General features: G+C 39.8%; 1 protein-coding gene across 5 annotated transcripts in view; it reads right to left on the minus strand.

Moving 5' to 3' along the window:
- The window catches only part of NRP1 (neuropilin 1), a 199,200-nt gene extending 187,860 nt beyond the window's left edge, over positions 1-11,340 (minus strand). For 3 of the 5 annotated variants that reach the window (XM_037127405.2, XM_037127404.2, XM_037127402.2), the window contains exons 1-2: positions 10,431-10,981; positions 6,866-7,040 (exon numbers count right to left, since the gene is read on the minus strand). In XM_037127405.2, coding sequence (XP_036983300.2) covers positions 6,866-7,040; positions 10,431-10,515 — 260 coding nt within the window. In that variant the 5' untranslated portion in view covers positions 10,516-10,981. Of the gene's footprint in view, positions 1-6,865; positions 7,041-9,786; positions 9,967-10,430; positions 10,982-11,262 lie in introns of those variants that run through there. The other 2 variants (XM_037127401.2, XM_037127406.2) reach the window with 2 other exon arrangements.
- Positions 11,341-11,899: the final 559 nt, after the last annotated feature.

The following is an 11,899-nucleotide window of genomic DNA, read 5'->3' on the forward strand; positions in this document are numbered from 1 at the left end:
GAGAATCCTAGAAGCAGCAAGAGATAAGGGGACAGTCACCTACAAAAGAGTTCCCATCAGACTGTCAGCAGACTTCTCAAAAGAGACCTTACAGGCAAGAAGGGGCTGGAAAGAGGTATTTCAAGTCATGAAATCCAAAGACCTACAACCAAGATTGCTCTATCCAGCAAAACTTTCATTTAGAATGGAAGGACAGTTAAAGTGCTTCTCAGATAAGATCAAATTCAAGGAGTTCATCATCACCAAGCCCTTATTATATGAAATGTTAAAGAGACTTATCTAAGAAAAAGAAGTTAAAAAAACATGAACAGTGAAAGGACAGCAAACTCGCAGTTATTAACAACCACACCTAAAACAAAAGCAAACTAAAAGGACAGCTAGATCAGGAGTGGAAACCTAGAAATGAAGATCTCAAGGAGGGTTAGCAACAGGGGAGTGGGAGGAGGAGAAAGAGGGAGAAGGTACAGAAAATAAGTAGCATATACAGAAGATAGAAATAGATGGGGGGCAAGAATAGTATGGGAAATATAGAATCTAAAGAACTTGAGACACATGGTCATAAACTAAAGGGGACGGGGGGTAGGGTGGAGGGGAATGAAGGGGGGAATAGAACAACTGTAATGGCATAATCAATAAAAAATAAATAAATAAAAAGAAAATTAATTTTATAAACACATGGAGTTCTTTTCAAATTAAATCAGTGCTAATGGCAGGGTGTGGTGGGGCGTTGGGAAGACAGATCAAGAGGAAGAAAGTAGATAATTTTCTGCCTGAGTAGTAAGTAAGAATGCAGCAGGTGGTAACAATATTGGCCAGCACTTGTTCTCTGAAGGGCTGATTCTTACCATTTGCTAGTTTTATTGTGAAACTGAGCTTGGTGGTGGTGCCCTCACATTGTCCATATTGGGAAGTTACTTGAGATCAAAACCAATGACAAAAAAATAAGGAAAAATAAAGCAAAGAAAGAATTTCTCAGAATTTGCCTTGCATATAAAGTAGGATCCAGACTGAAAGCATTTTGTTTATTTTACAAACCATAGTATATGCAACAAATACAAAATATTTCTAGAATAGTCACCAAAAATATATAAAATGCTTCAGTAGGACTCTGGTTTTTTCATTAGAAAGGGAAAATCACACAATTTTTAATCTAAACTCCAAAGAATTTCACTTTAGTGAAAGAATAATACATATAAACATCTAAGACTATAGTTTAGTTTTGTCTGATTTTGAAATTTATAAAAATGGAATCATACACGTCAGGAGAGCAGCTGCCCTTGAGGCCAAAGGTCAGTGACTGAAAGTGAACATAGGTGCTTCTTTACCCAATGCTGGGAATCTTTACTCTGTCTTGGTTAAATAGATGTGGTCACATTGAAACCTTCATCAAACTGTACACTTACTTTGTGTATTTTTCTAGGTATAGATCATACTTTAGTTAAATGACATATTACATATAGAAAAATAAAAAGTATTATAGGTTAAATACCCACTATTTTTCATAAAACAACGTCTTTCTTTGTTTTGGTCAATGTGATGTGACAAGACCGGAACTAGAATGAGGCACTTTCCTTGGATAAAAAAAGCCAAAGAACTCATTCATCAAGAAAATAATATTTTAATAAAAATTTAAAAAACCAAAACTATTGTAAAAGTCCATGCTGTACAAAGTGAATAGTGCCAAAACAGAAAATATTACTTAGGGAAACCAGAAATGGAACTTATATTCCTCAAATTGCCAATAAATGGCTAAGTGACCATAATAATTAAAATTGTAGAAATAAAAAGATTCAAAAACTAAGAGCAAATTTTTATTCAGTGAATTTACATTCCATTAAAATAAATGAAGTGAACGGTATTTCAAAGTTTGCTATTATTTAGGTAATTTGAAAAGTATCAATAAAAAAATTTGTATTTTAACAAAATTCCCAAACTTGAAGTTCATCTATTTAATTATAATTTTATTGTAAATAAACTTCATATGAAGTTATGAGTGACATCTTATTTGACTGCATTAAATTAGAAAAAAGACATCTATTAGTGGTTACATAAAGAAGAGATTTAAATTCTAGACAGAAAAGCATCCATGCGTATTAGCCTTGCATCTTGAGAAAATCCTACAAAACAGCACTGATAATCAGTCAGTGCAGTTGGAAATTTGTCAGAAGACCACTGCTGGGCTTTCTTCTCCCAACACTGTCACTTTCTTAGACTCTATTTCTGGACCTTCACATTATTTTATTAATGTTTGTAACCCAATGTCTGTGAAATCTTTACTGCTCCCCAGATGACGACAACTGATCTGGATGTAATCACACACCTCTTTGTTCAGCAATATTTGTCACGAACTATTATAAATTATCATACTGATAGGCAGCATTCCTGGGAAACTGGGGAAGTTTCATAAACTCTAACTACTGTATCAATGACATTCTTGTTTATTATGCAGATATAAAGTTTTATGCAATCCAGGATGCCTGCCTTACCATACTTCACAAGCACGGAGCATTCTGCTGGTGCAAAAAAAAAGAGAAATCATCATAACTTCCATTTCCTGAATACCTCTACTCTCCTTCTACTCTCAGAACACTCTCTAGCTCAATCTGTTATATGAACTTAACAATGAAACCAGGCAGTATACCTAGCTAGAAATCCTAGCACAATGTTAGCCCTGCAGACAGATGCTCTACTTAACTGCTCTGCTGAATGATTGATCCATACCCCTTGTTCAATAAAAGAATTAAAGGAGTTGTAATATTATGTTTTTAATGCTTATTTATAATGATACATAATTCAGTGGTGGTATAAACTCATATTATTGCATTTTAAAACTTTTAGGTACAATTTGCACTTTACTTTTCCCTAAGGAAACCCTTTGTGTTCACTGTAAGAACTTGTTGTAAGGATAGGTCCATAGTCTATTCAAAGACTGGGTCAGTCTTGGCTTTATTCACACAAAAAGTTGTGATAAATAAATCACATAAATTAAATACATTCTATTGTGTTGTTAAATTATGAAATAGTTTTTATTTAATTATAAATAAATCAGTAAAATTTAAATCAAAATATTTATTCTACCATAAGTAATGTATTTAATGACTTATCTACTCCTATACCTTACAGAAAAAATGATCATTTATTTGTGTCTAAAGGATGTTTCTCAATAAACAAATGTGCCAAGGAATCAATTTCCTGAACTTTCACATGGTGAAAGTTGATGAAACAGATACTGACAGTATTATCAGAAAATGCATGGTGTATTATACACAGATCATCCCATTACTGGGTCAATATATTTAGTTTGACATATGCGTAATTTCTTATTTCCAAATGTTTTAGCCATCACCAAGTTGTTAAAAATATTATAAAATGATAACTTTTTTTGAGGAGAGCTTTTAACTTTTCAAAGGGCCCTCACACCCACTACTTCATTATCCACTACAGGAACCTTATGACATTGGTACAAGTACTCATAATATGGCTGGGAAAGGTAAGGATAAAAAATATCTCAAGACAACAGTTTGTTCTTAACAGAAATAATAACTAAAAGCTCTATGAATATGGTTGATTATAACTAGTTTTATATAATTTCAAATACAATTTTGGAAGTAGGCCAATAGAAATCATCAAAACAACAAGTAACACGAGGCATAACTATGTTTTTGTGCATCTAACAAACTTTTGAAGTCTGTGAATATATTGTTCAAGAGTTTCTGCTGATTTCCATTTTTTATAGGAAAGTCTAACCTCCTGTAAATTTTAAAGCTGTTGATTCTTCTCACAGCCTTTTCTAAAAAAAGATAAGAATTGCACCACATTTGAAGAATTTCAAGTACAACCTTCAATGACAACCAGGAATCATGTGGACCAACCTGGAAAGTCAGGAACTGCAATGTCTTAAGTTGGTCTTCCAATATCGGTTTTTGAATTTTCATTCAAACCAGTTGTTGTCTGGTTGTTTCTGATAAAACATGGCACAAAGAACTTTCCATGCTGTAATGTTCATTGACTTCATTAAAAAGGCTAAAAATATCAGACTTTCAAGGCTGGCCAGGAGATGGCACCTTCACAAAGAAAAAATCCTCAGTTACTAATTATGGATAGATATAATTAGTAACTATATAGATAAATAAAAAATAATTTTATTCAAGCATTTTTCAAAAATCTCACCATCATTATTACAGAAACAATATTCTTGGCCATGTCAGTTTCTTAAATACATTGCTAACATTACTAAAATGATCGCTTCCTATAAAATATAATTATCTGTTTTTTTCTCATCTTAAAAAAAAAGAAAACTACCTAAAATCTCACCATGTCCTACCTCCCATCATGGTATGGCAAATCATTATTTAAGGCTTACTGTGTGCTAGACACTGCTGTAAGTACTTTACATATATTAACACCCTTAACTTGCTTCCTCTTCTTACACTTCTACTCCAGTTGTGCCCTGAAGCTGGCTTGCACCAGCTCATAAAAACTAACTGTACACAACTCTTTGCAAGTCCATGAATAGTGACATCACATGGGTAGTCTGAAATTGGGCACGAAGGGAGTATTTATACTACTGAAATTGGCAAATATCACACATCAGGACTTGATTCCCTCCTCCCAAGATTCAGTTGTCAAACATTTACCAGCACTTCCTTGTTATTAACTACTGACTATTCTGAATCTGTTAAGCACTGTATTACATATACACATGGTTATGATTTTCAGATCAGGAAATAGTAAATATAAGTTTACTGAAATTTAATAGCACCTTATTTGGGGGAATATTGTTATTTCTTGGGTATGTTTTATCACTTTCTTAAAAATATCTCCTATAGCAGTTTAAATATTGCCAAAAAACAATAATAAAATAGAGTACAAGTCTCTAAGTTGTCTAGGTGATTGACATTGTAAAAACCACTATCCAGAATATTGTAGCAGCCACTGTAACACTTTATAAATGACAAGTTTTACACAAGATTAAGAAGTGCATTTAATGCCCGGAAGCACTTCTGAATCACAGAACAGATTAGATTATAATCAGCATAATTTTATTGCACTGTAGTATATGCTGATTATTTGGAATTGATCAACAGTATAGGAACATATGCTAATCCTCTAGGCACTAGGATGTTGAATTGACCAGATGAACTCATTATCCTATCCATGAAAAACTAGTTTACCCCACCAACTCAACAGGTTGTTGAGAACTTCCTATAGTGGAAAAATTTTCATATTAATGTGTTCTTAACTAAAAGGGTTATGTGTTTGCAGATAGAATAGTTTTAATAATGAGTGTGCCTGCATAATAATATTTATATCTAATGAAAGTAATAACCTATGTATATTACATACAATTATATCAAATTGATCCATTTTAAAACTTGGGAAACATAGTCCCTGACGTACACTTTAATGCTTTCTCTTTTTTAAAAGATTTTATTTATTTATCTTTAGAGGGGAAGGGAAGGAGATAGGGAGAGAAATATCAGTGTATGGTTACCTCTCATGTGTCCCCTGCTGGGAACTGGCCTGCAACCCAGGCATGTGCCCTGACTGGGAATCTAACCAGGATCCTTTGGTTCGCAGGCCTGTGCTCAACCCACTGAGCTACACCAGCCAGGGTCCTGACATACACTTTAGAATTTAGATTTAACTAGATTGTTTTTCTTTGCCAAAACTCTTTATATGTCTAAAGTTCATTAAACATTGATATGCAGGTTCAAGTCTTTGTCGAACACACCATGAACAGTAGGGCAGAATGGAATAATGGGGACAAGACAGTGATAAGTGGGCTGCTGGATGTCCAGAGACAAAAGTGAATTCTGGGTTTCTGTGGACTGCTGCCTGCAACAACAGTGCATACCTTCCATTAGGTGCAAAACTGCATAGCAGTTTTTTCACATAAACTGAGGAAATATAATTTAGAGTATATAGTGAGAGTGTTTTCATAATAATAAAATCTGGCACAGTAACCTAACAATGCTTAGTAACTTAATAGAAGAAGATAGTAAGAGTAAAGCAGATAGATAAAATGCTGATTCATATTTGTGTTCCATTGTATTCATTGTACGTTAATAGTTATTTTTCACATCTCCAATAAGAGACTTATAATCATTACTCTACTATAAGAATCCCCTCATCTGACTTATGCTATATTCCTTTTATTTTCAATGACAGTTATTTTATCTTCATCCAAAGACATGCTTATTGATTTTAGAGAGAGGGGAAGGGAAGGAGAGAGGGAGAGGAAGATGAATAGGAAAGAGATCAACAGTTGCCTTTCATTTGAGCCTCAACCGGGCACTGAACCTGCAACCCAGGCATGTGCCCTGACCAGGAATTGAACACATGACCCCTCCCAACTGACTGAGCCACACCAGCAAGAGCTCAATGACAATTTTCTTTTGTCATGCCAATAAGATAGAGTTCTTAAATCACAAAATGTGCCACAGATTTGTTGCAAAAATATCCAATCTCACTGTCTTTCAATGCAATATATGTTAGTGGCTCATCATATTTAATAAAAACTCAAGTGAGAGTTTGGGTTTCTAATTCTTCCCTTTTCCCTGGGTGGTGAGGTGTGTGAAGGGAGAAACGTATATACATTTCTTAAAAGAGTTCCAAAACCAACGTGTTAACAGAAAAAATATGAGAAATTGCATATTTAAATACAATCTTCCTAGTTTGGAGAACTCAGAAATCACTTCATGTAATTTAATTTTCATGCCATTGACATGTGATCTGGCCTAGATTGGAATTCCTCCTGGATTTATTTATATCACAGATCAGACACACAGGCTGTCCCCCCCTTAGACATCTGTGACCACTAGATGGTGCTGTGGTGCCCTGTTCAAATAATGTCAGCACTTACTTGCAGTCTCTGTCTTCCAAGTCGAAATGAGGGTTGAAGTTGATCATAATTCTCTGGTATGGGTCGGGAGCCTGAATCAGCCATTCACATTTTTCACTTGGATGATAGGAATGAGGGTAACCAGGAGATGTAAGGTATCCGGGGCTTTCGATTTTTATAGTATCGCCACATTTATCTGTAATAAAATAACATTTTAGTAGCTCTTTCCCTGACAACCAGTTAGGTGTTCTAGCTTTGCATGTCAATAATTGGCTATTAAACATTCCATAACTTCTCATGGGGAACTCTGACAGGTCCTTGCAGGTCCTTCAGGTGACACTAAAAGCAACATCTCACCAAAAATGCTCTGATCCCAGGATGGTTGGATGAGGAGGAGAGTAAACTGAGATCTAAAAAGACTAGACCCCCATCCTCCACAAACGTCTGTCCCAGGGAAAAGGTCTTCTAGTATTAAAAACATTAAACCACTCAATGGATGTTAACATGGTCCCCAGGGAGCTTCTTCTAGACTTAATTACCACCCCTCCCAAAGTGTAATCGCATTAAGTAGTGAGTTCTGAGTGAAAAGTGACTGAATGATGCTACTCAAACCCTTATGTAGCTTTTGATGATAAGCGGTCTCTGTCATTGGTCAGTGGGGATTGTCTTCCAAGACAAACCTTTTCTTTGTTGTTTTATCTACCCATAAATCTAAGTGATTGTGAGTTATCTCTGCTTTTGAGATCCAGATCAACAAAGAACAAAGTATATCTCAAGAAGCAGGGATAATTCTACTCTACTTCTCCAAGTAAAATTGCTCAAGCTTGGAGACCAGGTCAAAACAATGGGGCAGAAAGAAAAATAAATTAGCTACACAGTATTAATTCCAATTACTGATGTACTGAAAAAATCCCCCCACACTGAGATCTGGTATCACATATGGTAAGCCCCACTCTTACATTCTGGGAAAGCTGAACTAACTGATTTTGAGCTTTCATTTAAAAGAAAAGCCCAAATGCTGAAGTGATTCACTAAGAGCCAAATAAACCAGTCTCTGTCTGAGCTGCTTTCTTGTTCAGCACAGATTCTCATTGTCATTTTTTGTGATGGATTTCATGCTGAAGAGCCTCAGCCTGAAACGCTGCCACATTTATTGATGCTTAATTTTGAGCAATAAAAATTCAGTGCATAAACTACTTAAGAGGGACAGGTATGAAAGTGGTGAAATATATAAGCCTATCAATCACAAATATTCAGTAATGGTATATATAGATTTTAATATTGCATCTAATAGATTCCCTGTAAGAAAAATAGCATTTTTTTTGCTCTCAGCATGAATTTATAAATCTACAGAATTATATTACAGGAAAACCAGGTCAAATGGAAATGAAAGATAAAGTGCACATCAAAAATGCATAAAGCTACATGCATTACAGAAATTATTGCCCATAAATTAAAAAGAATATAATATAAAGTATATTGTTTTTCTCAATTGCTAGATGTTTCTGACTACGTTTCTTAGACCAGGAGTAGCCTTACACTTATTTCCTCTTCCTTTTCCTCTGGTTTTAAAAGCTTAAGGTTTGCCAAGAAGAAATGATCTTGCAACTGGAGTTCAGAATCTCAGCTAATGATCATATTGGACTTCGTTGTATGATTCTGCTCAGGCTCTTGCATTCTGTTAAATATGTAGACAACTTGGAAAGTGACCCCATCTCATTAAGTCTCCTCCAGCTCTGTATGAACATCATGACAGAGTCTGGCATCTGTTAGAGGAGTGAAATAAAACAGCACTGCTTCTAGTCACTCACCAGAGTCACTTCAGTAGACATTTAGGTGGACTCAGTACCACACCAGAGCCCTTTAATCTGTGATTTCTGAGAAAGTGATAGTGTAATAAGATAATGTGGACTCCTAGACTCCTCAGCTCTCTTCAATCTCTCTAACAGTTAAGAAAAGAACAATTTCTAATGACTCTGGACCATTAGACCTAAATAAGGTTAATGAATTAATTTAGCAGTTACAGGGACTGAGAACAGGTGGACATGGCTTTAAGAGGTCCGCTGAGTTACAGAACCTGTGGCCCCTGTGAACACAACAGCATGGTTTTACCTAGTCAAGTTCACCAAACAAAACTCCGGTTCTTTGCATTCCCCAGATTTCTGCTAAGAAAATAAATATGTATTCATATACATATTTCATACACACACACATATATATACATACATACATACATACATACATATATGGAGAGAGAGAGAGATATCACAACCTAAAGTCTGAAAGCTTTTTGTATTAGGTTTCAAATCCATCCTGTGAACATCTCCACTACTGATTTAATTCAGGAGTTGGGGAGGCTGAGTTGCTGTAATTTCTAAAGTCTAACCACCTGACCTACTTCACCTGGAGGAGAATGTTACTTTATCCCCTACCAAATTATAGAAATATGCCACCAGCTCAGGTTCATTAATAAATTGAATCTATATTCACAATTTTGTTTGTATGTATGTGTGTGTGTTGCTTCTAAGCCCAGCCTTTAGAACACTACTTAGTAGCGGTGGGTCGGGGAGAAATCTATTGCTTCAATCACAAAACCTCCAAAGAGCATATTATACAGATTAAGTTCTATCATAAAGACAGGATTTAAATTCCTCCTGGTCTAAACACCCTCCACTGTGGTGTCTTATTAAAACAATATACCACAGTAAGCAGTAAAAGGGCTTTTCTTATATTTACTTTGATTGAAATCTGAGCCAGACAAAAGTAAATGATAATAACAGTAATAATTGCTGAGGACTCACTGTAAAGATAATTTCAGATCCTTTCCTTCACACCTCACGAGGTTAATGAAACATGCCTACAACCAGATCACATTTTAAAATACATTATTTAGGTTGCAGGATAGCATTTGTAACACACCTCACAGTCTTCCATTTACTTACCAGTGAAAGGCTGTACAACTCAGTGGAAGCTGCAGCTAGGTTAGGGATTTCCAGATACCCTGGTGCCTTACACTGTATATATGATTCCTGTATCGAAACGGTGTAGTTTTCATTCATGCTCCAGACTGTTCAGGGACGATTTAAAGAGGCGGGAGAAGGAGTTCCATCAACCCACAAACCGCCCTCTGTTGCAGGCAACCCCCCCACCCAGAGGAAACAGTTTAGGGGGATGAAAGAGAACCAGGAAGTTCTCGTAAAGCCTTCATTCACTTTCAACAGCCATCCGATTTTTGAAAGGGAGTCTCCTCTAATTGCCTTTGGGAGGAAACGTTATTAAGGTAATTGCCGTGCTGATCTAGGAAGGTAGGCAGCGCTGCCTTGTAACACAGACAGGAAACCCCCGCCACCAAACCACCAACTTCAGGAGGGAACCGGAGGACTTGAAATTCTCCGGCCCTAAACCGCTTGATCTGATTTCTTTATTTCTCCGCCCGGATAAAAGTTTCCTTTGCCCTGGGGCGGTCATGCCGGCCTCAGCCTGGCCGCCGCCAGACTCGACGCTGGGCGGGAAGCGGAGCTCGGCCGACGCGGCGGCGGGCAGCCCGGGGCCGGCGCTGTCACGCGCGCCTCCGTCTGTCACTTACCGTTGCGAAAGGCGCGGGCCGGCGCCAGGGCCAGGGCCAGGGCCAGGGCGAGCGCGGCGCCGAGGGGCTGCAGCCCCCTCTCCATTCTCCGTTCGCCGGACACCCAGGCGGGTTCGGGAGAAGAAGGACGTGCGGGGAAAATAGAGCAAAGAGGGAATCTCAACCAGCCAAAGCGCTCCAACTCCGCCTAGAGCTGTAAAATCCTCAGTGCGACTCGGAAAAAGGAAAACAGCGAGGCAATGACTTGATCCGAGAGCAATGCTTCTCTTTTTGTGTCTCAAGTCGCCTGCATCCTGTCATTTAGCTTCGGTTTCCTCTCTCTTTTCCCACACTTGTTCTTCCAGGAGCCACTGCCCGGTCCATGCCTTAAAAAGGGAGGGGGCAAAGGGGAGGGAGGAAAGCACACACCAAAGCCAATTTCCACAAAGAAGAAAAAAATCCGCTTGTCGTTGGACCCGTTGGAGCCGAGGAGCTGGCGCCCAGGGGAGGTCCCGGGTGTCTGCGCGGAGAGAAGAGCGAGCAGTGAGAGGAGCGAGAGGCAGAGGAGTTTCGCCGACTGCGCCCCTCCCCCACCGCGTGCTCCCCTCCTCTCCAGCAGCCCTGCCCCCGCCCCCTCCCGCCCCTCTCCCTGCACTGGCCGGCCGTCAGTGTGTGACCCGAGACAGGAGGAACAAGTTTCTCTGGGTGTGCCTTCCGAGGCGCACAGTCCGTCTGCCCCTGCGGCCTCGCAGGGGGCTCCACGGGAGGGAGGCGCTGGGTCTGCTCTCAGCGCGTGTGCATTTGCGTAGGGGGCATCGATGTGGGTGCCAGCGACAGGGCAGGGACAGCTTACCTCGGCCTGCTCGCTCCAGACTCCCGGGCACAAGGAGCAGCTCTCAAAGGATCCTGTAGGATCCTGCCGCAGGGAAGGCGGAGCGCCCGGGAGGTGGCGACTGCTTTTCACAACTCAGAATCCCCCACCAGTGTCCGCGGGTCGAGGAGAGTGGAGCCAGCTCCTGCCGCTCCCGGTGGTGCTGGCTCGAGACCCGTGTCAGGGAGCTGAAGGGCGCCCTGGACGCCCCAGGCCAGGACTGCACGGACGGGGAGAAGAGCGAAGGTGGAGAGGGAGACGCACTCTGGCGCGGGGCCGGGGTCTTCAGTGTAGCTGCCACGTCAAGCCGAATCAGACGAACGCCTCCCTGCCCCGCGTCCGGGCGCACTGGGCGCCCTTCGCACCCTGCTGCCCAGATACTTGGTCTCCTCTCTTTCGGAGCAGAGGGAATGCCGGAGGGCAGGGTGGGAGGGGAGGTGGCAGCCATCGCCCAACCCCGCCCAGCCCCACACCTCGGATCCCAAGCATCTAGAGTTTTAAAGGAGGGATCCAGAGTGCCCAATTTCCTTTGTATCCCAGGGGAGAGGAAGCAGTCGCGGCGGAGAGAGGGGTTTGGTATTGCCAGGGCCCTAAGGATGCCTCATCCAGGCCGCAGGCA

This window comes from Artibeus jamaicensis, unplaced genomic scaffold, assembly GCF_021234435.1.
Source record: "Artibeus jamaicensis isolate MK-2021 breed Jamaican fruit bat unplaced genomic scaffold, CSHL_Jam_final contig_515, whole genome shotgun sequence".
Classification (NCBI taxonomy): Eukaryota; Metazoa; Chordata; class Mammalia; order Chiroptera; family Phyllostomidae; genus Artibeus; species Artibeus jamaicensis.